Genomic DNA, 26,861 nt, shown 5'->3' with positions numbered 1-26,861 from the left:
GTTTAGGGGAGATTTGATAGAGATGTACAAGATGATTAGGGGTTTAGATAGGGTTGACAGTGAGAACCTTTTTCCGCTAATGAGGTCAGCTGTTACTAGGGGACACAGCTTTAAATTAAGGGGTGGTAGGTATAGGACAGATGTTAGGGGTAGATTTTTTACTCAGCGGGTTGTGAGTTCATGGAATGCCCTGCCAGTAGCAGTGGTGGACCCTCCCTCTTTATGGTCATTTAAGCGGGCATTGGACAAGCATATGGAGGTTATTGGGCTAGTGTAGGTTAGGTAGGCTTCGGTCGGCACAACATCGAGGGCCGAAGGGCCTGTACTGCGCTGTATTTTTCTATGTTCTGTGTTCTATTCTAACCACTGAGTCAGCATGCCGCCCTAATTTTGTTTCTGATTTCCAGCATCGACAGTTATTTGTTTTATTTTCATAAGTTCTTATTTCATGGTATCTTTAAAATCACAACCTACATTGACAGGAATGCCAAAAAAGGTCTTCAACTGCCTTTCTTTAAGGCTAGAGATTACAATTAGAGTCATAGAGTTTAATCAGTCCATGCCAAACAAAATCCCAAACTAAACCAGTCCCACCTGCCTGCTCTTGCCCCATATCCCTCCAAACCTTTCCTATTTGTGTACTTAGCTAAGTGTTTTTTAATGAATACTATCCTTCAGTTGGTTAATATGCTGCCAGGCATATTTATCTGCTGTAATTTAAAAGAGGCATTAAAGAAGGAAATTAAAATTGTTTTTAAAATAGAGAGGAGCAACTTAATACATGTGTAGCTCCTCCCTGCTGAATGAGAATAAAAGCAAATGAGGTACAGTAACGTTCAGTTTACCACAGGTACTAGTCACCTCTCAGTTATTGTATCTCAGTTCACATACAACTTGATGTGTTGAAAAAGTAATGACCATGTTTCTGACACCGATAGTGCTCACAGTATCTTTCTGGGCCTCTCTTATCTATCCAGTGGGATCTTGCCATATCCCTGATGATATTGTAGCAGCCAGAGCTCCAGGGGACATCATCATTGGGGGACTCTTTCCAGTCCACAGACTGGTAGAAAACCTTACACATCGGACACAGCCAGGACCATTGCACTGCTCAGGGTATGTTTTACATCTTTATTAATGAGGAGAAAGTGAGGATTGCAGATGCTGGAGATCAGAGTTGAAGAGTGTGGTGCTGAAGAAGCACAGAAGGTCAGGCAGCGTCTGAGGAGCAGGAGAACAGCTTATGCTCGAAACGTTGGCTCTCCTGCTCCTCGGATGCTGCCTGACCGGCTGTGTTTTTCGACATCTTTATTAACTTGTTTCGCTTTGATATAATTCTAGTCTTCGTTTAAGACCAGTTTGTGTTAATTGAGAAGTTTAAAGGAATGAAGGGAATAAAGGAAGATAAAAGGAACCATATCATGTGTCATGTTCTTATCAAGGACTCAACAACTCAGAGCTTCACAGTCAAGGGAATACTCTGGCTAACACTTACTTAACGTAATCCAGCCAATCAAAAGATTAAATGAACTAAAAATGTTTTCTATTTGCAGTCTATAAATATTGTACAAAATAACAATGCTATCAGAATGTGAGTGGAGTGCAAGAGGCACTGTGATATGTGATGAGAAAGTGAGGACTGCAGATGCTGGAGATCAGAATCAAGAGTGTGTTGCTGGGAAAGCACAGCAGGTCAGGCAGCACCCGAGGAGCAGGAGAATAGACGTTTCAGACGTAAGCCCTTCGTCAGGAGTCCTGATTCTTGATGAAGGGCTTATGCCTGAAATGTTGATTCTCCTGCTCCCTAGATGCTGCCTGACCTATTGTGCTTTCCCAGCAACACACTCTCGACTCTGATATGTGAGGATGGCAATAATATTACGAAAAATAAAATCAGACTCTCTCTGAGAGTTTGGGCAAATTTTGTATTTTCAGAAATGGAGCAGATAATTTGCTAACTTCAAGGTTTCACAAGTAGCAATCTAGTGATTATTGGTTAAGGGATAAAATTGGTCAAAATACCTGGAGAGCTCCCCTGCTCCTGTTTGGAGTAGTAATGTGAGATTTTCTATATCTATCTGGAAAGGCAGATTGAAATCTTGGTCTAAAATTTAATCTGAAATACAACACTTCTGGCAGTACAGTGATTCAGAACTTTGTTTTAGTATCTGAAAGGCAACAATGAAGGTTACTTTGAATGTTACCATTTATTCTAAAATGAAAGGCAAACCCACTTTTATATAATACATGCAGTAGTTTTGTCAATTGCATTACAGACAAATCAAAATCTACCTGCACCTTATATATTTTTCACTGTCATTAGTGTAGTGATTTAACACAGTACAAAATGTAAAGTGAAAAGTGAAGAATAAATCACAATTTCCATTGTTCCTTGTTGTACAATTTGATGCTAAATGAATCACACAATGCCAAAGGTTGTGCGTTGTTGTGCTTGTAAACAAAATATATTGTTACAGTGATCCACATATTTGTGAATTATTTTATCAACTCTATATATTAGTGATGTACTTAGAAGTACAGTACAATGTGCAAAATAGTTGTCCAAGGAAATGAAAAAGGATCAGACAATCCAAACAAATGTCAAAAAAAGACACAGCAAAGTTTTTCAAAAAGAAATATCAATGGCATGGAATGAATTGATTTATTTTCTTTTAGGATTTGCCAATTACGTTGATTATTCTGAATTGTGCACTCTTATTTTACCTTTATGTCTCCCTCCCTCAGTTTCAAATTGATGCAGGTGTCTGTGTGTGGCTTAAGGACAATAATGTTTTCTTAAAGTAAGAGCAGCATTAAAGAATCGTTAAATTCTACTGCAGAGAAGGAGGTCATTTTATCATTTTATCTATGTCAATTCTTTGAAAATGTCATCTAGTTACCTCAGTGTCCAATTCTTTCCCATAGGTCTGAAAATGCTTCCATATCAAATATTTATCCAATTTTGTTTTGAATTTTTTATGAATTCCACCCATCTTTTAGATGTAATGGTGGTGGGGGGGGGGGGGATGTTTTAGATTCCAGTAAGAAACATGTTTAAAAGTCACAAAGCTCTTTTTACAGCAAGTGAGAGAAGGTAAGTGGTATTTTTCAGATCATAACAACTCTTCTGCTTATATTCAATTGAGCTGAATCACTTTAACTTCTTTGGTTACTGACACTTCTACCATTGGAAGCATTTTTCTTTCTCTACTCTATTATTTATTCAAGTTGGGTTGCGTTAGAAATAATGAATAAACAGCCAGGATTTAGGCATTTTCTTCAGCAAATTAAAGATGCAATAGGGATTTGAGCACAAGAACAAGGATCGTATCATTTGACTATTCAGATAATAGAAAGCCACTAAATTTGGTAGATAAAAGAAACCATATCATGTGTCATGTTCTTATCAAGGACATTGATGGTGAGTGAGTAGTGTGTTAAATTCTTTTGGTCAAGATACATTCTCTAAACTGAGATGGTTGGGGTGCTAACAAAGTAAACATTCAAGGAGCCAAGCTTTGAGGTGATGAGAAATTTCAAAGCAGTGCAGGAAGGGCATGGCCAAAAGTAGGCCATACTTTAGAAGTGAATTAAGGCTGTCTTGGATTTAGATTGGATAAGATAGAGAAATGTTGGCAGGAAATCAAAGAGAATGGCTTTACTTCTACCAAATTTAAGATGGACAAGGCATTGAGTTCTTAATGTCAGGTAGGGAAATTTAGAACTAGGGAGCACAGTTTCAAAATAAAGCGTCTCCAATTTAAGAAGGAGATCAGGAGGAATTTCTTATCTCAGAAGGTGTTTAATCTTTGTAACTCCCTACCCCAGAAATCAGAGGAGGTTCGGTCATTGACTATATTGCAGGATTATGTGAACAGATTGATGATCTATAAAGGAGTCGAGAGTAAAAGGGTTCAAAATCTAATTAAATGATGGACCAAGTTGAAAGGATCTAGGGGTCTATCTTGTTCCAATGTCCTACGTTCTAATAATAATGTGTTAAAACACTCCTAATGCCCAGCAATCTTAAGAACAGCTCGAAATATGTTCTCTGATCTTCCAATTAGCATTCTAACACATCTAACCAAAGGTAATCCTATTATAGATTGCCCACTTACCTGTCAGTAACTTTCATGGTAGATTTCCACATTTGGCCTGTCCGTGATGTGACAATCATAGGGCACTGACTAGAAATGCACTCAGAGCAGGGTTTAAGATGGAAGCCAAGATGCAGCCCCTTTTTAGATCAATAGCTGCTGTATTCCAGTAAGAAACATGTTTAAAAGACACAAAGCTCTTTTTACCGCAAGTGAGAGAAGGTAAGTGCATAAATCAAGGAGGAGAGGGATCAGAGTGGCAGGAAGCAGGATGTCAGGTGGATAAGTGGGATAGATGGCAGCTGGGTGAGATAGTAAGATGGAAGATGGATGAGGTGGTTGGATGGCAGTTGGAAGAGGGTAAGTCGACAAGTAGGTAAGGAGGTGGGGTACCAGGTGGGTGAAGGGGTAGTATGCTGGGATATGGTTTCAGGCAAGAGGGTGAGGGATTATGTTGGCAGGTTTGTGAGAAGTAGGCTGCCAGGTGTGAAAGAACGGAGGGGGGGATGGTTAGTTGATAAATGAAATGATGCAGGTAGACTAAGTGGGAAGGGTATCAGAATATTGGGAATGTTAGGGTGACACAGGGAATGGAGGAATGTCATCCACAGAATCCGGTAGTTGGGGGAAGATGAAGTAGATTTGGTGGGTCACTGAGTGCTGGTGCGGTTCAGGCGTTCAGGTTGGGGAGATCAGCCTACCACCTGGTAGTGAGATTGACAATCAGGCGGGCATCCATGTTGTCTGAGGTGAGGGTGTTGTTGGATGTCCATTGATGAAAGGTGTTTGTGTGTGTGTCTGCCTGTCTGTCTAGGGGAGGAATTTCTCTACAAGACATTGAGGTCAGTTTTACAGTCAATTATAAGATGTAGAACTTAATTTGTTTCCATCTGAAAGCCTATAGTTTATCAACTCTAAAGTGACCACCTTTCAATCTTAGCAAACATACCACGAACATTTTGAGATATATTATTCTACATGTTGCTTTATAATTATGAAAAATCTGTTGTGTTTTATTTCTCTTTAGATTTGATCCTTCCATTTTTCTCCATGTCCAAGCTATGATATATACCATTGAACAGATAAACAACTCAACTTTTTTACCTGGTATAACACTGGGATATGAAATTTATGACAGCTGCTCAGATGTTATCGCTGCAATTCAAGCAACTGAAAGATTTCTTTCCAAATTTAACTCCTCGGACAGTAGGATTGAAGTTCATTGTAATTACACCAACTACAATCCAAATGTAAAAGCAGTTGTTGGGGGCCTTTACTCAGAAATATCAATTGTAGTTGCAAGGCTGTTGAATCTTTACCTTATTCCACAGGTACGTATGTTTATTTTCTATTCTCTGAAAAGGAAACTGTCATTTTTACCTGCTCTGGCCTATCTGTTACTCTAGACCCACATTAATGTGGTTGACTCTCAACTACCCTGTGGGCAATTAGCAATGGGAACTGAATGTTGGCCTAGCCAATGATGCCCACATCCTGTGAATGAATTTAAAAAGGCTACTTGAGTGTTGCAGAAATGGAGAGTATTTCATGACAATTCTGATATATTAAATCCTTTGAGGAATGTTGAAGTAACTCACTTGCCACAAAAATACACCACCTGATCTGTTCCAGCATCCACAGCATTTATCCAACCAGCTTAGTTCAGTGTCTAATCAGGATCTTAATGGTGGTGATTTCATAATGATGATGCATTAAATGTGAAGAGGAAATGATTATGTTCTATTTTTTGGGGAGCTAGCCATTATCTGATACTATTAACTGCAGCAGGACACTCTAAATTCCCTGACCAATGAGATAACTCACTGGATTGTCTGTGAGCCAACTGAATAACAGTAAGGGTGAGTTTCTCACTCAGGCACCTTACCTTTCCCCAGTCAGGAAACTAGCCAGCTTTCTCTCCGATTGGGAAGGCAATGATTGGTGAGGTGGTAGATTAAGGCGTTAAGTGGCCATTAATCCATGACTTAAGGGTTTTAATTGCTGGAGAACCACAAATGTCACCCATGGACTTTCTCATCCAGAGAAATTGCGGAGATGGTGAGAAGGGGATGAACTTCTCTCAGAGTAAGTTCACCCAGTTATTTCCCAGCCTCATGCTCTCTACAGAGGAGAAAATCTCACCCATATATTGAGATATGAAGTTTCACTGCTCATGTTCACCAATAACAAATTATTATATTAATAGTGACAGTAAGATTCAATTTGTCTCATTAACTGGGAAATGCATCACCGCAACAGTGACCATTGCTTTTTATACTCTGGCATGCATTTTGTGGAGGATTTCATTCATGGGCTTCTAGAAAGAATTGTTTGTTTACAATACAGTAAAAAAGTTTTCCAATTTACTATGCTTGTATTTTTTTAGTATAGGCACAACTTTAATTGCAATGGTTTCACAAAATGAATGTTAAGCTATGAAAATCATCTCTTGTTCTGCAACTTGAAAGAGCATTCTGAGAATCTGAAAGAAAAGGGAAGTGTGAGGTTATGACCAATCCATAACATGAGCTTTCTATGCAAGTGGAAAGTTGAAATTCTACAGCAGAGTGGCGTTACGGTGCTCCTTGTAATCTGTGCTGACTAAGTAGAATGGAGTTAGTATTGAATTGTAGGGTGTTTGGCTGTGGGCTCAATGCTACTAAAACTAGAAACAATCTATACAAACTTATTATTAATTGTAAAAAGGATATGTTCTGCCTCACACTTTTAATACTCAATTAAAAATATTTGCTTGAACTGATTCTTGTCCACATATTATTCTTAAAAAAAACTTCTGTTTTGAAAAATTGTTTTCTTTGAACTCTTGACAGATTAGTTATGGATCATCAGCAGAAACTCTCAGTGACAAGACAAAGTTTGCATCTTTTTTCCGGACAGTTCCAAATGACAATCATCAAACTAATGGCATAGCTCAACTTATGGAGCACCTCAACTGGAAACGGGTCGCAGCCATTGCTTCTGACGATGCATATGGACGGGCTGGATTGAAGAGTTTTGCCTCACATGCAGCAAGGCTCAATATATGTGTTGATTTTCATGAACTGATTCCAATTTTTAAGGATGAATACCAAAATGCTAAAATTAATGCGACAGCTGAAATGATTGTGAAGTTAAATGCACAAGTTATAATCGCATTTGTAAGATCATCAGAAATCATCAAACTGTTCACCACATTGATTCAACGGAATATAAGTAAAATTTGGATTGCCAGTGATATCTGGTCCAATTCTGTGCAGGTGGCCAGTATTAAAGATATTGAAAAGATTGGAACTATTTTGGGCTTTACTTTCAAAGGTGGAACAATTCCAAACTTTAAAGATTACTTCAAGAAGTTACAGTTTTACCCTTCTGACTCTAACAAGATTATTAAAGAGTCCATAAGCTTTATAAATAGAAGAAATGCAAAGCCAAGTTGCAAAAATTCAAACTCACAAGGAAATAAATATCCAAAATATTACCAAATTGTTGAAATGTTTAAAGAACCCAGTATCTATGGTGTATACTTAGCCATCAAGGCAATAGCTTATGCTCTTCAGAAAATGTTTAATTGTACTCAAGAAAACTGCAACCAAAATTTTAATTTCCCACCATGGCAGGTAAATATATGTCAAGATTCTTTCTATAATATTTGGGTATCTACACAACCTTAACTGCAGACCTCCTATTGATTCCCATGCCTATGAGTGAGTTTCTCCAACTCTTTCTTAACTGGTATTTATCCCATTCATTACCTTCAACACTTCCAGAGTTTTACAGATTCTTTCCATTCCAAAAGGCTCTGTCCTCAGGTTTATGTTGGTCCATCACTGGTAAAGAAGTTTGATCACATGCATCAGCAGGTTCAAGAACAGTTTCTTCCCTGCCGTTACTAGACTGCTGAATGAATCTCCAACTTCAAATGATGTTGATCTTATTGATGTCGATCTTGCTTTGTACATCAGCCATGCAGCTGTAATCTTTTATGCCTCGCTCTGTCTAAACACCCTGTGATTGGTAAATCCTTGTTTGCCATGATCTGCCTGTACTGTTCACAAAACAAAGCTTTTCAATCAATCAATCAATCAGTCTTACCCTAGTAACCTTCTCGATGTCCATGCACCATATAAACATTTCAGACCTCTGTCTCTGCACTACTCTGTCTACTCTTCCTTTCAAATTTATCTTACAGAAACTACTTGTTGTGTCTCCCCACACTTTCAAGACTCTTAATAGAACTTGATTCTTTGGAGATAATATTAACTTTCATCACTCTGCGAGAAACAGACAAGAGAAAATCAATCACTTATTTTTCTACTGGCTATTTTTCTTTGTCACATGGTTTGCATCCATGGAAGGCTCACTATTACTTGCTTTTATCGCCAGCTGATAAAAGTAATAATTCTCTCCTTTTCTTGGCTTTTGATCCTAACCTCGTCTGTTTTCTTACTCAGTGTATCTCAGTGTCTCTGACAGCTCCAATCTAGCTCAGGAGCAGATTACATTGAGCTATGTGAACACTAATGCCAGCATCAATATGGGGAAGCCAATGTGAGAGATGTTCTTCAACAGATTTACTCAAACAAAGTAAAATTTATGTGCACTTATCTGTTCACTAAACTTATAGTTACTGATCTATTACTATGTATAAATATTATTTATATGAGGAAACCACAGCACAGTAGGATTTAAGTATCTGAGTGCATGAAACTCAAAGGCTAGCATCCAACTTCAGCAGGTAATAGGGAAGGCAAATGGAATGTTGGCCCTTATTTCAAAGGGAGAGGAATTTAAAATTGTGACATCTTGCTAAAACCTGGTCAGGCCATGGCTGGAATATTGTGAACAATTCTGGGCTTCTAAGAAAAGATGTATTGGCATCAAACTGTTCACCATGCTGATTCAATAGAACTTAAGTAAAATCTGGATTGCCAGTGATATTTGGTCTAATTCTAGGCAGGTTGCCAGTATTAATGACATTGATAAGATTGGAAATATTTTGGCCTTACATTCAAAGGTGAAACAATTCCAAACTTTAACCATTACTTAAAGAAGTTATAGTTTTGCCCCACTGATGGTAACAAGACAATTAAAGAGCAAATAAACTTTGTAAATAAAAGAGATACAAAGAAACTAACAGGGTCCACAAGAAATCCAGAGGAGGTTCAGTTGATTGATACTGAGTATGGAATGATTTCGTTATAAGAGAGGTTGTGTAGTTTTGGCCTGTACTCTTTGGATGTTCAAGAGAATGAAAGGAAATGTTATTAAAGTGTACAAAGTTCCCGGGGGCTTGATAGAGTAGACACATAAAGGTTGTTTCTCTTTGTGACACAGTTTGGGAGTGGAGGACATGATCCCAGCGTCAGAAATCTCCCATTTAAGAAAGAATGAGAAGTTTTTTTTTCCTCAGAGGCTGGTGAATTTGTGGAAGTCTTTCCTGCAGAGGGCTGTAAATGGCTGGGTCACTAAGAATATTCAAGACTGAGAGAAACGGGATGTTAATCAATTAAGTGATTCAAGGGTTATACCACAAAGACAGGTTCAGCTTTGGTGTAACTAAATGACCAAGTAGAATCCATGAATGGTTTACTTCTTCTCATATAACTTATAGTCCTATGGTCTAATCTCCTCACCCATGGAACAGGTGAATTCCTTCAAATGTTTTGCAGGGAGCCCACTCATTTCCAGAGTTAGCTGGGATATATATTTGAACACAAAACACAACTGAACTTTTTCTTTGGAAGTAAAGGCATTGATAACCCGCAGAAGTTTACCATTTGGTACTTGAAATGATAAAACAAGAAAGGAAAATAAAACCGCACCAAATCAAATAGAACAAAGAACTCATGATGCTGGAAATCTGAAACAGAAAGAGAAGTTGCTGGAGAAACTCAGCAGGTCTGGCAGCATCTGTGGACAGAAAGTAGAGTTAACATTTCGAGTCCAATGTCTTGTCTTCAGAATTTTTTGAATTCTGCTCATTGGACCTGAAATGTTAATTCTATTTTCTCTCTGCAGATCCTACCAGACCTGCTGAGTTTCTCCAGCAATTTCTATTTTTGTTTCAACCAATCAATCAATTATAAACTCTCGACTTAACTTACTATAGTCCCAATTCCTTCAGTCAAAATTCTAGTGTTGTGAAGACTGTCTTTCTCTACTCAAGATCCACTCTACCCTGAGAACTGTTACTTTATTTGTAGAACGCTAAGGTGTGCATCAGTATTCCTTTTTTTGTATTTTCAACATATGAACTTCCAATAATTGAAGAATGTTTTATTTTCAGTTGTTAAATGAATTGAAGAACGTTAAATTTAAGACAGAAGATGGGCAATTTGAATTTGACAGTTCAGGAGATTTCTCAAATGGATATAACATAATCAAATGGAAGATGGAAAATGATTCAATACAGTTTGTCAATGTTGGTACCTACAATGTGATGAAGCAAATAATTAATTTTTCCAGGGACCTAGAGGTGAGCTTTTCCAAACAAGTTTGAATGGATATGGTGGTTGTAGTTTTTATCTGTACTTTTAAAAAAAAGAATAATGTGCATTGACTTTACAGGTTAGATTTTACAGCAAATGAAATAAATTATTTGTTTCCAAGTGCACTTGTGATTAAAGTGGAAGCTGAAATATCATAAACAAACTTTTAAAAAAGAATGTAGAATTATGCAGACATTTATGCTAATACAAAATTAATTTTTCAGTACCAGTGAAGGTTTTGAGTATTAATTGTAAACTTAACATACTGTGTCAAGCCTAGTTACACCCAAATCAACCAGTTGCAATTTTTTTCAAAAGAATTGCATCCAGATTAATTGGAAACAAAGGTAAATTCTTATCAGTGCAGTGATTTCTACCTGATTGCAGTCAGTGGGGACTTCAACAACAACAGTGTATTGAAGGCCAGATATAATGACAACATCTGAATGTATTGCCATATTACCTGAAAAGTGGCAAACATAGTCAGATTATCAATCCAGTCTATCTTTTAATATGAAGAAAGAAGTCAGCATTTCTGACAGGATGCTTATACTTGGTCAGTGGGAATCAAACCAGGCCTCCATTTCAAATAAACAAAGTAGGAGCAGAAGTAGGGTATTTGGCTCTTCGAGAATATTCTACCATTTAATGATCATGGCTGATCTTCTACCTCAGTATCATATTCCTACTGTTGCCCTATACCCCTGGTGTCTTTAACATCTAAAATTGTATCAATCTCTTTCTTGAATATGCCTGGGATTAGACAAATCAGGCCGACGAAAGAGAAATCATGTTGAACTAATCTCATTAGGATTAATTAGTGCCTCAGCCTTGACAACCTTCTGTGGTAACAAATTCCACAGGGTGACCACCCTCTGAGCGAGAGATATTTCCTCAATACAGTCCTAAATGGCCTACTTCATATCCTGAAGCTGTAACCCCTGGTTCTTGAATCTGTAACCAGGGAAACCATCATCCCAGCATTTAGTCTGCCTAGCCCTGTTAGGATTTTATACATTTCAATCAGACCCTCGATCATTGTTTTAAGCTCTAGTGAATTCAGATCCAGTCAAACCAATGCCTCCTCATATGAGAATCTTGCCATCACTGATATCACCCAAGTGAACCTCCATTCCTCTCTCTCTGGTAAATATAACCTTGATTATGTAGAGACATCAAAACTGCTCACATGACTCTCGATGTGATGGTACCAAGCCCCTGTATAGCTGCATTGATACGTCCTTACTTCTGAACTCAAATCCTCTTGCAATGAAGGCCAAAATGCCATTTGTTTTCCTAATTGCTTGTTTCAGCTTCCTGTTTACTTTCATTGACTGGTATACATGCTCACCTCGATCCCATTGTACATCCACAGTTTAAATATATGATCATTGAAATAATACTCTACCTTTCTGTTTTATGCACCAAAATGTATAAATTCACATTTATTAATGTTATATTGAATCTGCCATAGGTTTGCCCGCACACTCAATTTGTCTAACTTATCCAGAAGTCACTTTATATCCCCTTCACAACTCACAAACCCATGAAAGCTTGTGTCATCAGCAAACTTAGACATATTACATTTGGTTCCCTCATGCTGAACAGATGGCCCCAAGCGCTGATTCCTGTGATACACCACTAGTTATTATCTATTACCAAGAGGAAAACAAATGTATTACCATTCTGTTTCCAAACCTTTTCAATCTTTGCCAATATATTACCTCCAATTCCATATGATTTAATTTTGCTCACGAACCTCTTATCAAAAGCCTTCTTGAAATCCAAATACATCACATCCACTCATTCACCCTTATCTGCTTTACTAGATACATCCTCAAAAAACTCCAATACGTTAGATAAATATAATTTCCTTTTCATACACCCACACTGATTTTTTCCAATCCCATTATAATTTTTCAAGTGTTCTATTATCATATTTTTTATATGACTCTAGCATTTTCCCACTACTGATATTAGGTTAACTGACCTGTAATTCTATTATTTTTACGCCCTCTTTTTTTAAATAGTGGGATTACATTTGCCACCCTCCAATATCCAGAGTCTACAGATTTTTGGAAGATAACCATCACTTCATCCAATATTTCCTGGATCATTTCCTTTTGTGCTCTAGAATACAGATAATCAAACCCTAAGGATTTGTCAGCCTTTAATCCCATTAATTTCCCAAATAATATTTCTTTCTTCAAGCATTCCCTCCCTCTCAGTACATCCATGGTTCCCAAACAGTTCTGAAGAGGGTATTTGTGCCCCCTTTTGTGAAAGCAGAATCAATATTTGTATTCCATTCTTCTGCCACTTCTTTGATCTACTTTATAATTTCTACCATTACTGACTGTAAGGGTCCTACATTTGTCTTCACTAGTCTTTTTATCATCATGAATTTATAGAAGCTTTTAAAATGCATTTTTCTGTACCTTTCAGTTTTCCCTCATACTCTATTTAGCCCTTCTTGATCAATTTTTTTTGTCCTGTCTAATTAAATTCTAAATTTCTCGCAGTCCTCAGGCTTGCTGCTTTTTGCTGGTAATTTTTATGTGTCTTCTCTTTGGATCAAATTTCTTTTGTAAGCCATGAATGAAACACCTTTCCTGTTTTATTTTTGTGCTGGATAAGAATGAATAATTGTTGTAACTATTCCTTACGTATTCCTGCCAACACTTTTAGTAAGGTTCACCAGTCCATCATCCACCTTGCACTATATATCCTCACAGTTCCCTTGATTTAGATTCAGGGCAATAGTTTCAGATTCAACTTCTTCACTCCCCATCTTAATAAGTAATTCTATCTTTAATGGTCACTCCTCCCAATCAAAGTAGCAGTTTCCACATTCTGTGATCTAAACATCTACTACCTCACACAACGGCTTTGACAGCTCCTGTGAATGGGTATGTGAGAAGTCAGGGTGCCAAGTAGGTAGGGTGCCAAGTGGTTAGGGTACAGGGTGCCAGGTGGACTATTTAAATAAGTGATGGACTGCTTAGGACAGGTTGGTGCAATCAAGGAATATTGGGTCTGGTCGGGAACTTGGAAGAGTTACGGGTCTTGAGGGGGAGGAGGGTGCTGCCAAATCTGTCAATGGGGATTGTTTTTCTGAAGAGGGGGATGTCTGACATTGATGGCAGTGGAGTTGTGTCATTGTTGGGTCAGGTAGTGGGAAGATATTGGGCGTTGCTGAAAGGGTGGGTGTGAGGTTTCCATAGACACTGGAGGTGTTGCCAGGTTTTTGGGGGCAAGGGGTTGTCAACTTGAGTGATGGAGTCTGTTAGATTCTGGGTGGAGTGTGAATGCCGGATTTTAGGAAAAGGAGGTTTCTTGAGTACTGGAGGGAGAGGTGTTGTCAGATCAGGGTCCTGATGATGTAAGGGATCTGAGGAGGTAGAGTTATGGGGTTGCTAAGTTGGGGTGCAGTTTAATAGTCACTCAGGAGTTAGACTGGATTTTTAATTTTGTAACTTTTCGTGCATTACTATTAACTGCAGCAGGACACTCTAAATTCCCTGATGTAAATGGAGACTTTCAGTGGGGAAATGGTGGAGGGGCAATTGACGTGGTAATGTTAAATTTCATAGTCAATTCCACAGGAGTCTGCTTTGTCAGGAATTTCACAGCATCCTGATGCACATTTCCCGTCAACGCTGCAGAAACAGCTACCTGGCCAGTGGAAAATCCCAGTCTATGCTCTGTGCAGAAAATACTGTTGGTTTCAGGGGATTAATAAGACAAATATTGAAAATTTAATGGTTATTACCAAGATAAAATCTCAGCCAAGCATTCCCCAGTTCAAAAGTTGGATCACTTGCCTTGAATTATTGACTCAATATTGTTTGGTCTGCCTCTTGCTACACACTGAGTTAAACTAATTTCACACAGAGTGTCAATGAATGCAAAATCTTTACATTTTATTTTCCAGACTGATTTATTTGCCAATATTATAGTTGAGACTAAGACTTGCTTATCCACTGCATTACTGCACATCCCGTTAAACTTGAGCCAAAGCCCTTTCTTATTTTGTTCCCCATTATTTTTGCCTTTTGTTTACTTTTAGGCTGGTGGTTGTGTGGGTTTGAGTTAGCAACTTAAGCGAAACGCTGTCAACAAGATCTTCAGTCACTCATCTGTTTTTATATTATGTTCATCATAGGTTCAAATCTCTAATTGTCCACAAACCTGTAGACCTGGACATAAGAAGACTGTGTCAACGAAAAGGCTCTGTTGTTTTGAATGTAATCCATGCCCAGCAGGATTTTACTCTGAAAAAAATAGTAGGTATCAAGTGAGAGATGGTATGGAGAAACTTCAGTGAAACTCATTGCATATATAGCAATATGTACAACAGTAAGATTATACTTCAAATCTTTAAAGTTATTTTGAATACTCTGTACCTGGTATCCATTGCAATGCTGCACTCCAATCACAGTGAACAAACAATTGTAAGATAGATATTTGGATAAGAGCAAAACTGAAACAGTTAGATTGTAATGTGAACCTCAAAGGAAAAGTTCATGTTTAAAGTCATTATTGACAATCATTACTTTTACAGGACATGAACTTGAATCCCCTCCCCTCACTTTGTCAGTGAGCTAATGGCTTAAGCAGGAATGTAGAATGGGGATGTGCACTCCACTTAGAGAACTCCAAGATACATTGAATTCATTCTTTTATTGGTTCTGGAAAATAATAGGGTGAGGTTTGCAAGCAGTAAGTGAGATCTGTGAATACCTTTCTTCAAAGAAGTCTGAAAGTTATAGACATAGCAGCCAGCTGAAAGGTATGGCCTGTCACTGAGTCAGGATAAGTTATGAGCCCTCTAAAACTCTCGGCTCAGTTCTGGGATATCCCCTGTATTCCAGGAGTTTCCAATTTTTGGGTGTGCCTTTTAAGGCATTGTGGAAAGAGTCATAGCTTATTTCTCCACACATTTCAAAGTGTTGGGCAAAGTTTTCAAAGGACCTAAGAGGTTTTGTCATCTCTTGTCTGTATGAGAGAATGTTTTGATTGGTAAGTTCAAATTCTCTGATCTCCCTTCTCCATGTCAACATATGTCTCTACTCCAGATGCATCACATATCCCTTTGAATCATCATGATCCAGTGCCACTTTATGCCTACTCTACACTGTTCAAAAAGAAACAAACCATACAAGATGGCAGTTGGTTGCATAATAAAAAAGCTTTTAAAAGATCTATCTCACTTGGATAAAAAAAAACCTCCTTTTTACCACAGAATCATGGAAGTATCAAAAATGCAGATCTTGATAAGATTAGATTCGATTCCCTACAGTGTGGAAACAGGTCCTTTGGCCCAACTAGTCCACACTGACCCTCCAAAGAGTAACCCACCCAGAACCATTTCCCTCTGACTAATGCACCTAACACTATGGGTGATTTAGCATGGCCAATTCACCTGACCTGCACATCTTTGGACTGTGGAAGGAAACCGGAGTACCTGGAGGAAACCCACACAGACATGGGGAGAATGTGCAAACTCCACACAGACAGTCGCCTGAGGCCAGAATCGAACCCAGGTTCCTGGCGCTGTGAGGCAGCAGTGCTAATCACTGAGCTACCATACCACCCCAAAATTATAATAATTTTCAAATTATAATACCTAATACTATGAAGCACTTAACCTATAGTGACAGAAATCAATCTGGAACACAGCTGTACCAATAACCTAGTGGCTGTCTGGGCCTTTAGCTAAGAATGCTAAATAGATAGTGTACAGGGTCCCAACCTCTGGGCCTGTGAAACTGGTTCAAGTCCCACTTGCTCCAGAAGTGTGTAATAATGCATTTGAACTGGTTGATTAAACATATATGTAACATGCTATGTGGAACTATCACCATGCTAAATAGAACAGATCCAGCAACTCAAAATCAGGCATCCATGAGACTATGGGCCATCAGCAGCAATAAAATTGCATTCCAACACATTCTGCAACCTCATGACCTGGTATATCCACCAGTTACCATCAAGCCAGGGAATCAATTGTACTTCAATGGAAAGTGCAGGAAGGCATGTCAATAGCAGCGTGAGGCATACCTAACAATGAGGTCAAGCTCATGAAGCTACATAACAAGACTACTTGCATGCAAACAGCATAAGTACCAAGTGATAGGCACCTCTAAGCTTTTCCACAACAACAGCTTTAAGCTCTAGAGTCCTGCCACCATCCAGCCATAACTCACTGAAGGAGGAGGTTCCATGAATATCCCCATCCACTATAATAGGGGAACCCAGTACATCAGTGCAAAAGATAAGGGCAAAGCATATACAAAAATCTTCAGCTAGAAGTACTGAGCGGATGATTTATCTCAGCCTCTTCCTGAGGCCCCAGCATCACAGATCTGCTAATCCAATTCACTCCACACAACGTCAAAAAATAGTTGGAGGCACTGGATACTGCAAGTGCTATCGGCCTTGATAACATTCCGGCAATAGTACTGAATTCAGGTGGTCAAAACTTGCTGTATCCCGATCTAAAGCTTCCAGTGCAGTTACTACACTGGCATCTACCCAAATATCGAATATTGCCCAGATATGTTCTGTACAGAAAAAAGCAGAACAAATCTAATGTAGCAAATTAATGCCTCATCAGTCTACTCTAAATTATCAGTAAAGTGATGGAAGGTGTTATCAACAGTGCTCTCAAGCAGCATCTGCTCAGCAATAGCCAGCTCAGTGATGCTCAGTTTGGCTTCCACTAGGAACACTCAGCTCCTGACTTCATTACAGCCTCAGTTCAACTATTGTTGTGGTTGTTGGACATCATTCAATTGAGCTCCAGGACATCTGTACAGAAGTTCCTCAGGATAGTGTCCTAGATCCAATCATCTTTCAGCTGCTTTATCAATGATGTCCCCTCCATCATGAGGTCAGAGGTGGGAATTGCACAATGTTCATCATCATTTGCAATTCCTGGGAAGGTAGCAGAGGCAGGAAACCTCACAATCTTTAAAAACACATTTGGATGAGAGTTCAAAAACATTCAAGGCTCTGGGCCAAGTGCTGGAAAGTGGAATTCGTGTAGGTCAGAATAGACTCATTGGGGTGAAGGGCCTCTTGTATACTATATGGTTCTATGATTCTATAACTCTTTAGATACTGAAGTAAAGCTCATCCAAGTACAGTAGGACCTGAATAATATCCAGCCTTAGGCTCAAAAGTGGAAAATAGCATTTTTGCTTAAACAGTGTAAGGTAATGACCATTTGCAACAAGAGATAATCTAATTATCATCCATCCCTTGACGTTCAATGGTGTTACCATAATTGAAACACCATCAACATCCCAGGGTTACCAGTGACCAGAAACTTAACTGTGCTAGCTACATGAATGCAATGATTGCAACATCAAGTCAGAGGCTAGGAGTCATGTAGTGAGTAACTGATTCCCCAAAGCCTGTCTACTATTTCCAGTGCACGATTCAGGAGTGTGATTGAATAACCCCACTTGCCTGGATGAGTGAAACTCCATCAACATCCAAGAACCCAGAACAAAGCAGCCCACTCGATTGGCACCACATCGACAAGTATCTCCCTCTCTAACATCAATGCTTGGTAGCAGCAGTGTGTGCCATTTATTCACTAAGGCTGCTCAGAGAGCACCTTCCAAACTCACAATTACTTCCACCTGAAAGGACAAGGACAACAAGGGCATCGGAGAAAGTTCACTTCCAAGCCACTCACCATCCTTATTTGGAAATACATCACCATGCTTTCACCGTCGCTGGGTTAAAATCCTGGAATTCCCTCCCCCACGGCATTGTGGGTCTACTTACAGCACATGGCCTGTAAGCACCTCACCACCACCTTCTCAAGGTCAATTAGGGACAGGCAATAAAATGCCAAATGTGGGGAGTCAGAGATATGGGAGGTGTTTGAGGTACAGAGGAACCTCAATTATCTGAATGAGATGTGCGGGCACTACTTCGTTCGGATAATCGACTTCATCTTAAACAAGGGGAAACCATACTGATCTAACGCTGTGCTCTACCAGAGAATTTGTTTAAGTCTATAATTTTAATGAGTCTGCCATTTAAACAAACTAATCCTTGCAGTCTGCAAATTACAGGTTAAAATGAGAAGGACTGACCATGACATTAATATTGTATATCAAATTCCAGCATTAAACAAGGTCCCGAACACCGTCTACAATTGCAAGAGCATTTGTCAGTTTCTGGGAACTCAGTCTCGCGATAGAAATACAGAAGCACTGCCCCACACATGCATTTACGTTCTTGGCCTTTTTTTTAATGAACGACCTGGTAAAGTGACAGGAATACTGTAAAACTCTTAATTTTGTAAAGGGCTGTGTAAAAACCCTCACCTAAAAAAATCCAGTCACTGATGCCTGAGCTCCTTGTATTTCTTCGTTTTTGCCAGTGTTTTCACATGTACTTCAGTACAGGTAATCCAAATACAGTTACCACTTTAATGTAATATTTGCGCGGGATCTTGAAATCTACTTTGGATAATCCAAAATTCAGATAATTTCTATTCAAATAATCGAGATTCCTCTGTATATACTTTGGCATGGAGGAATGGTAGACTGTGGGGTGGGGTTGGTCAGAGGAGAGGTGTTTGGGGAGAATAGACTGCCATTTTGTACTAGATGTTCAGAGGGATGTGTTGTCGTAGCATTCAATTGGCAAGAGAGGGCTGTAGAACATTGTTCTTTTATTGTGGTAGGCTTAAGACTAGGGACAGTGGATGAAGTCCAACAGCACAAAGTATTTTTAAACAGCCCACTCCACGGTGTCTGGCAGCTAATGCAGCTACATCCAAACTCTTTCTTGAGTCAATGTCAGCTGCCATCACCCTCGCCCCCACCCCCAGCAAGCAATGGAAACTGTGCTTCTGGGCCACTAATTCCCAAGGCAGGTGTGTGGAGTGTTCAATTTTCCTGACTGCCATTATCACCTTGAGGCTGACAACCCATCCCAGAATCTCTGCACGACAGTGACACAGATCTTCCTCTGTTCCAAGCTTCCTTCAACAGTACCTTCCTACTGGGAGTGCAAGGTTGGTGAATGCACCCTGTCAATTGCAAAAATATTTATATTCATCAAATGTTTAATAATATCATAAAATAATTTTATGACTTTCTTTTTGTTTTCTGTGCAAAAGCTTCACCTGTCAGAGGTACATTTCAGAGATTTTTGTGTGTGTTAAAATGCTGAAGATGCACTTAGAGTCATAGAGTCATAGGGATGTACAGCATGGAAACACATCCTTCGGTCCAACCCATCCATGCCAACTAGATATCCCAACCCAATCTAGTCCCACCTGCCAGCACCAGGCCTACATCCCTCCGAACCCTTCCTATTCATCTAGCCATCTAAATGCCTCTTAAATATTGCAACTGTACCAGCCTCCACCACTTCTTCTGGCAGCTCATTCCATACCCATACCACCCTCTGTATGAAAACATTACCCTGTAGGTCTCCCCTCTCACCCTAGTTCTGGACTCCCCGACCCCTGATAAAAGACTTTCTCTATTTATCCTATCCATGCCCCTCATAATTTTATAAACCTCCAAAAGGTCACCCCTCAGCCTCCGATGCTCCAGGGAAAACAGCCTCAGCCTGTTCAGCCTCTCCCTATAGCTCAAATCCTCCAACCCTGGCAACATCCTTGTAAATCTTTTCTGTACCCTTCCAAGTTTCACAACATCATTCCGATATGAAGGAGACCAGAATTGCACGCAATATTCCAACAGTGGCCTAACCAATCTCCTGTACAGCTGCAACATGACCTCCCAAATCCTGTACTCAGTACTCTGACCAATAAAGGAAAGCTATCCTATCTACCTGCAACTCCACTTTCAAGGAGCTATGAACCTGCACTCTAAGATCTCTTTGTTCAACAACACTCCCTAGGATCTTACCATTAAGTACATAAGTCCTGCTAAGATTTGATTTCCCAAAATGCAGCACCTTGCATTTATCTGAATCAAACTCCATCTGCCACTTCTCAGCCCATTGGCCCATTTGGTCAAGATCCTGTTGTAATCCAAGGTTATCTTCTTTGCTGTTGTCTGTTACACCTCCAATTTTGGTGTCATCTGCAAACTTACTAACTGTACCCCTTATGCTTTTATGTAAATGACAAAAGGTAGAGGACTCGGCAGTGATCCTTGTGGCACTCCACTGGTCACAGACCTCTATGCTGAAAAACAACCCTCCACCACCATCCTCTGTCTTCTACCATTGAGCCAGTTCTGTATCCAAATGGCTAGTTCTCCCTTATTCCATGAGATCTACCCTTACTAACTCCCATGGGGAACCTTGTTGAACGCCTTACTGAAATCCATATAGATCACATCTACTGCTCTGCCTCATCAATCCTCTTTGTTACTCCTTCTCCAGTGAGGTTTCACACTGTGAGCACAAACTCATAAAACTACACCCATTGTGTCAAAATATTTAGTTTCAAAATTTCACTTTGCTCCTTTATGCTATTGTGTAACACTCTTTTCCCTTGCAGATTCCAATGAATGCCTTGAGTGCTCAGAAGACTACTGGTCTAAGGCAGGAAGTACAAAATGCCAGCATAAATCTGTCGAGTTTCTACAGTGGAAGCAAGCTCTTTCTGTGGTGTTAATATTATTTGTCATTTTAGCAGTACTCATAATATGTGTAATACTCATATTATTCACAAAATATTGGCGTACCCCAGCTGTGAAAGCTGCAGGAGGTTGGATGTGTTACATCATGCTGTTTTCACTAGTGCTCGGTTTAATCAGTGTTGTTTTCTTCCTCGGAAAGCCATTTGATTATACTTGTAAAATACGACAACCACTTTTTGGTATCAGCTTTACACTTTGTGTTTCCTGCATTTTGGTGAAGTCTTTTCGAATCATCCTCGCTTTTACTTTTAATCCAAATACTCATAAAAAATTGAAGTATCTTTATAAACCAGTGCCTGTTATAATTGTCACCACAGGAATTCAAGTGGTCATTTGCTCAATGTGGTTATCTTTGAAAGCTCCAAAGCCTGTACGAAATCGGAATCTCCCCCAAATGATTTTGTTGTTATGTGACGAAGGTTCCTACGTCGCATTTGTCGCAATGTTAGGATACATTGCTTTTCTTGCATTTGTCTGTTTTATTCTTGCTTTTAAGGGAAGAAAGGCACCAGAAATGTTTAATGAGGCAAAGTTTATCACATTCAGCATGCTTGTTTATTTAATTGTGTGGGTTTCATTTGGTGCTACATATGTTAATGTGGGAGCTAACAACAAATATTACCCAGTAATTGAAGCAATTGCGATTTTAGCATCAATCTATAGCATTTTATGTTGCCATTTCATTCCAACTTGTTATGTAGTTTACTTCAAGAAAGAAAGTAATGTTGAGTCAAATTATTTGACCCATGCGAGGGAGCATTTCAAACAGAAAGGACAGTTTGTGTGTCCAGTTACCAACATAAAAAGACACTCAGGTCAGCCTGTCTCCTTGATTCAAGTGATGACAGATCCTGAATTTGAATGTCAAGTTAATCAGCAATTTAATGAGACAAACCAGAACAAAAATTGCCAGAATCAAACACTTGATACAACCTGCCTGAGAAAAAGACATAAAAGCGTGTGAATATTTCATGTTTTAAGAGTGAAATAAAGAAGAAAAGTGTTTTTATTCTTTATTTCAGTCACTTTGATATTAATATCAATGCTGAACAAACTTTTCACATGGAAAGTTTCAAGGAATTGCTACTTATCACTATACAAAATCATCAAATAAGTACATGTGAATGAAATTCATGTGATATTTCCAATGCAGCATTAATCCAGTTATTTGAACTGGGCTAAAATAAATCTGTTGCAGTCTAAGTCAAAAAACAAAAAAAGCTCTATTAAACCCATTGACCATTTGCGTGCTCGTATTGTGCAGAACTTGAAAGACATAGATTTTTCCAAAGGAATTAAGTGACTTTGTAGTATGATACCCCTGATTTGAACTTGGGACATGAGTGAGTCAGGTGGAATCACTACATGGCCAGTTAGTAGGAGGGAGATTTTGCATGGTTAAATACCATGGCCAGAGGCTTGAAGGAGTGGTCCCTGACCTTAAGAAAGTGGTCATCTGAGGAAGGATTGATTGATTGGTTATTGTCACATAACCAGGGAGGATCGGTGCTGTGCAAGGAGAGAGAAACCCAGGGTTTTGAAAAAAATTATTGATATTATCTCATAGAAAATTATAACAAGATGATCTATTCCTAGTCCCCTTCCATCTGCAATGTTATTTGCTACCTGGTTTCGCTAGGTGATTTGGGGCAGTGTACAAATTGCCCAAACTAAGATTAAATTTGCGAATGGGTGCTAACTGTACCACGTTTATGTGTGGGATATTAACACTGGGGCTGCCAGTTTTGTAATAAGTAGCTACATGAATAACAGAAGGGAGCGAACATTGAAGGTACTGTATGAGGGGGGAACAATCAAATGGGCTGCTTTATCTTGGATGGTGTTAAGTTTCTTGAGTGCATTCATCCAGGCACATATTTCATCACACTTCTGATTTGTAATTTGTAGATGATTGACAGGCATTAAGGAGACGGGGCAAGAGAGAGAGATTTCAATAAATAAAGGACAAAAGGAAGAGTTGATGCGAGAGTTACAGAGAAGACTAAAGATAAAGCAATGGGTCATAGAGCCGGACAACAGGCACCGTATTAATGTTATGCATAAGTGACAGGGTTTTAATTTTAATGGCTCAGATCCTGTAATCTGCAGGCTGTTAGAAAATGAGCATCTTATGATAGATACACATTAGAACACTTTATAAATCCCAAAGCACAGGCTGTGCATTATTTGCCTAAGAAGCTTAAACTTCTGTCAAGCTATTGCCCAATTGTTTGGCATCCTCAGAAATATTCCCCAACAGTGAGTAAGTGTCAGGTATCCATTTTTTCTGACTGACTAACCTTTAATAATTATTCAGTAAACATTAGAGGGATTAAAAGCAGCACTAACTCCTGTCATACTATATTACTGATCCCCAATCACTTATAATGATTCCCCAGTCATGAAATTCGATTCCTTCAGTCCCAACACCAGAAATAGAAGCAGACTGACCACCTGGCATCGACCTGGAAGTAGAAAAGATGAACTCAAGATCAGCCTTCCTGACACTGCAAAGTCCTCCTATCTAATGGGGCTCACACCATAATTGGGAGAGCTACCTCACAGATAATTCAAGTAACAGCCTGACACAGTCATACCTTGCATGCAATGTCCCAGACAAAACCATCATCGTCTCAAGGGCAGGACAGAGCCAGGAGAGGTGATGGCAAATGGTACATAGTCAGGCGGAGTTGTCCAGGAGTTCTCAACATTGACAACAGACCCCATCAAGTCTCATGGCTTCAGGTTAAACATGGGCAAGAAAACCCCAGCTGATCACCACATGACTGCCCTCTCTGTGCTGGTGGATCAGGACTCCTCCATTTTGAACAAGATTTGGAGGAAGCAACTCAAGGTGCTAACGGTGTAGAAAATGCTCTGGATGGAGGATTTCATTGTCAACCTAGTGATTGAGTGTGATATTGTCACTAGACTGTTAATCCATAGACAATGAACTCATAATCATGATCAGATTCTCAATTCCAGATGTTTACCTATTGAATGCAAATTCTACCATCTGCCATGGTGAGATTCGAACAATAGTACCCAAAACATTAGCTGGGTCTGTGGATTGACAATCCAGTGATAATACCACCAGGCCACATCGATAGGAATACTGTAGTGCATAATTTACTTCCTGAGTCCCCAACACCTGTCCACCATCTACAAAGCTCATCAGGAGTGTGATGGAATATGCCTCACTTCCCTTGATGGGTTCAGCTGCAATACTAAAGTAGTTTGACACCATCCAGGACAAAGCAACCGCTTGATTGGTACCTCATCCACAAACAGCATCCACTCATCCACCACCAACCCTGAGTGGCAGCAGTTTGTACCATGTACAAGATACACTGCAGAAATTCACCAAAGTTCCTTAGACAGAACCTTTCCAACCCACAACTACTTCCATCTAGAAGGACAAGGGCAGCAGATATGTTGGCACACTACCACCTTGTAAATCCCCTCCAAGCAGCTCACTACCTTACTTGGAAATTTATCATGATTCTGGAATTCCCCCCCTGAGGGCATTGTGGGTCAACCCAGAACATTGGACTGTAGTCTTTCAAGAAGACAGCTCACCACCATCTTCGAAAGGGTAACTTGTATTGGCAATAAATGCTGACCAGCCAGTGATACCAACCTCGAACAAATGAAGAAAGAAAAGCACAATAGCCACCCAACACCTAACCCATTACTACCCCCCTCACCTCCATATCCCCCCTCGCCTCCATATTTGCCATCCAACCCCTGACAACCTCTCAGCCACCCAGACCATCCATTTATCTTTATTACTATAGAGGTTAAATATAGAATCCTGATTTTTGAACCCCATCAGATTCTAAACCTTGGGGCTTTCATGGACTGAAATGATTTTAAAAAGGGAATGACTTAAAGTTGCCACAGCAGTCACCTGACCAAAAATTGTTGAAGTTGTGAAACTTGTGTGAAATAAACAAAGAGAGCTTGAACCGAAATCACTACGTTATTAAAAAGTGCTGGACTGAGTCAACCCATTCTGACATAAAGAAACCTTTGTCTCCTGTACTGATTTGCGTCTGATTTTGAAATTTTACATGACACCTCACCCAGAATTAGCAAACCTAAAGAAGAAACTGAACTTCAGTTTGCCGGATAAACTGTTTTTGACAGAGCAGAAGAGAAAGATCTTGGAATGCAGCTAGGAACAGCTGGAGAAAGTGCTGTCTCAGACTCTATGGAAGAAAGTGTGCTCAGTAACAGAGCTGGTTAAAAGCAATCAGCAGAACAGGGGATACTCAAAGCATGACTGAAATATTCATTACTGCTGTGAATAAAAGACATCGATTAAACATCAGCTTAATATCCTCGATCTCATTGATAGACTAAGGACATCAAGTTGTCTATTTCTTTCAACATTCTTTTGTCTCGGACAGTGTTCTTTTTTAACTTTGTACCTGCGCATGTATGCTTGACATTGCATTTTCAATACATTTCGTTCCAGAGTTTACAGATAATAAAAGTGATTCTTTCTTTCACGCAAAAGGACATTTTGATTGGCTCCTTATTGTTTCTGGTGTGGTAGCTAACTCCAGAACAGCTACAAATCTGGCACCTCCCTGACAAGTTAGAGAATTGCACAGGCTTGTCCTGTCTACAGAAAGAAGCAGAAATCTAATCTGGTCAATTACCAACCCATCAGTCTCTTCTTGACCACCAGCAAAGTGATAGTAGGTGTCCTGAAATTTATGAACCAGTGCTTATTCACCCAACAGAATGGTTCACTAATGATCTACTTGGATTGTTCTAAGATCACTGAGTTCCAGACCTTATTACAGCTTATATACAAACATGGATGATGGGGCTTTTTTGAAAGATGAAATTCTTTGAAGGATTCATCACGTATAGACAGGGTGCTTAAAAAGGTGTTCCTGCAGTTGACTTCACTCCTCAGTCCTTTGAGTCCAGGAGTTGGCAAGTCAAATTGACATTGTACAGGATATTGGTTCTGGAATACTGTGCTCAGTTCTGATCGTCCAGTCATAGGAAGGATATTATTAAGCGAGAGAGGATTCTGAAGAGTTTTAGCAGGATGTTCATGGTTACGGAAGGTTTGAGTTATAAAGGATAGGTTGGGACATTTTTCACTGGAGTGAAGTACATATAGAACATTACAGCGCAGTACAGGACCTTTGGTCCTCGATGTTGCACGGATCTATGAAACCAATCTGAAGCCCATCAAACCTACACTATTCCATTCTCATCTATATGTCTATACAATGACCATTTAATGCCCTTAATGTTGGTGAGTCTACTACTGTTGCAGACAGTGCATTCCATGCCCCTACTACTCTCTGAGTAAAGAACCTACCTCTGACATCTGTTCTGTATCTATCACCCCTCAATTTAAAGCCATGTGTCCTCATGCTAGCCATCACTATTTGCAGAAAAAGGCTCTCACTATCCACCCTATCTAATCCGCTGATCATCTTGTATGTCTCTACTAAGTCACTTCTTAACCTTCTTCTCTCCAATGAAAATAGCCTCAAATCCTTCAGCCTTTCTTAATAAGACCTTCCCTCCATACCAGGCAAAATCTTGGTAAATCTCCTCTGCATACATTCCAAAGTTTCCACATCTTCTTATAATGC

General features: G+C 39.4%; 1 protein-coding gene across 1 annotated transcript; it reads left to right on the top strand.

Annotated features, from left to right (window-relative positions):
* The first annotated feature begins 913 nt into the window (after positions 1 to 913).
* Positions 914 to 22,198, top strand: LOC140454123 (G-protein coupled receptor family C group 6 member A-like). Its single transcript, XM_072549037.1, has 6 exons — positions 914 to 1,116; positions 5,125 to 5,428; positions 6,929 to 7,714; positions 10,384 to 10,572; positions 14,751 to 14,871; positions 21,093 to 22,198. The coding sequence occupies exons 1-6, from the start codon at positions 914 to 916 to the stop codon at positions 22,196 to 22,198; spliced, it is 2,709 nt and encodes a 902-aa protein (XP_072405138.1).
* Positions 22,199 to 26,861: the final 4,663 nt, after the last annotated feature.

Source organism: Chiloscyllium punctatum, chromosome 3 (assembly GCF_047496795.1).
Source record: "Chiloscyllium punctatum isolate Juve2018m chromosome 3, sChiPun1.3, whole genome shotgun sequence".
NCBI classification, from domain to species: domain Eukaryota; kingdom Metazoa; phylum Chordata; class Chondrichthyes; order Orectolobiformes; family Hemiscylliidae; genus Chiloscyllium; species Chiloscyllium punctatum.
This window is presented reverse-complemented; position numbering and strand designations above follow the sequence as displayed.

Excerpts from the sequence above, each read along its gene's own strand:
- LOC140454123 (XM_072549037.1), top strand. The coding sequence starts at position 914 with ATGACCATGTTTCTGACACCGATAGTGCTCACAGTATCTTTCTGGGCC. Across the intron at positions 5,429-6,928 it reads ATCTTTACCTTATTCCACAG|ATTAGTTATGGATCATCAGC; the intron begins GTACGTATGTTT and ends AACTCTTGACAG. Across the intron at positions 10,573-14,750 it reads ATTTTTCCAGGGACCTAGAG|GTTCAAATCTCTAATTGTCC; the intron begins GTGAGCTTTTCC and ends TGTTCATCATAG.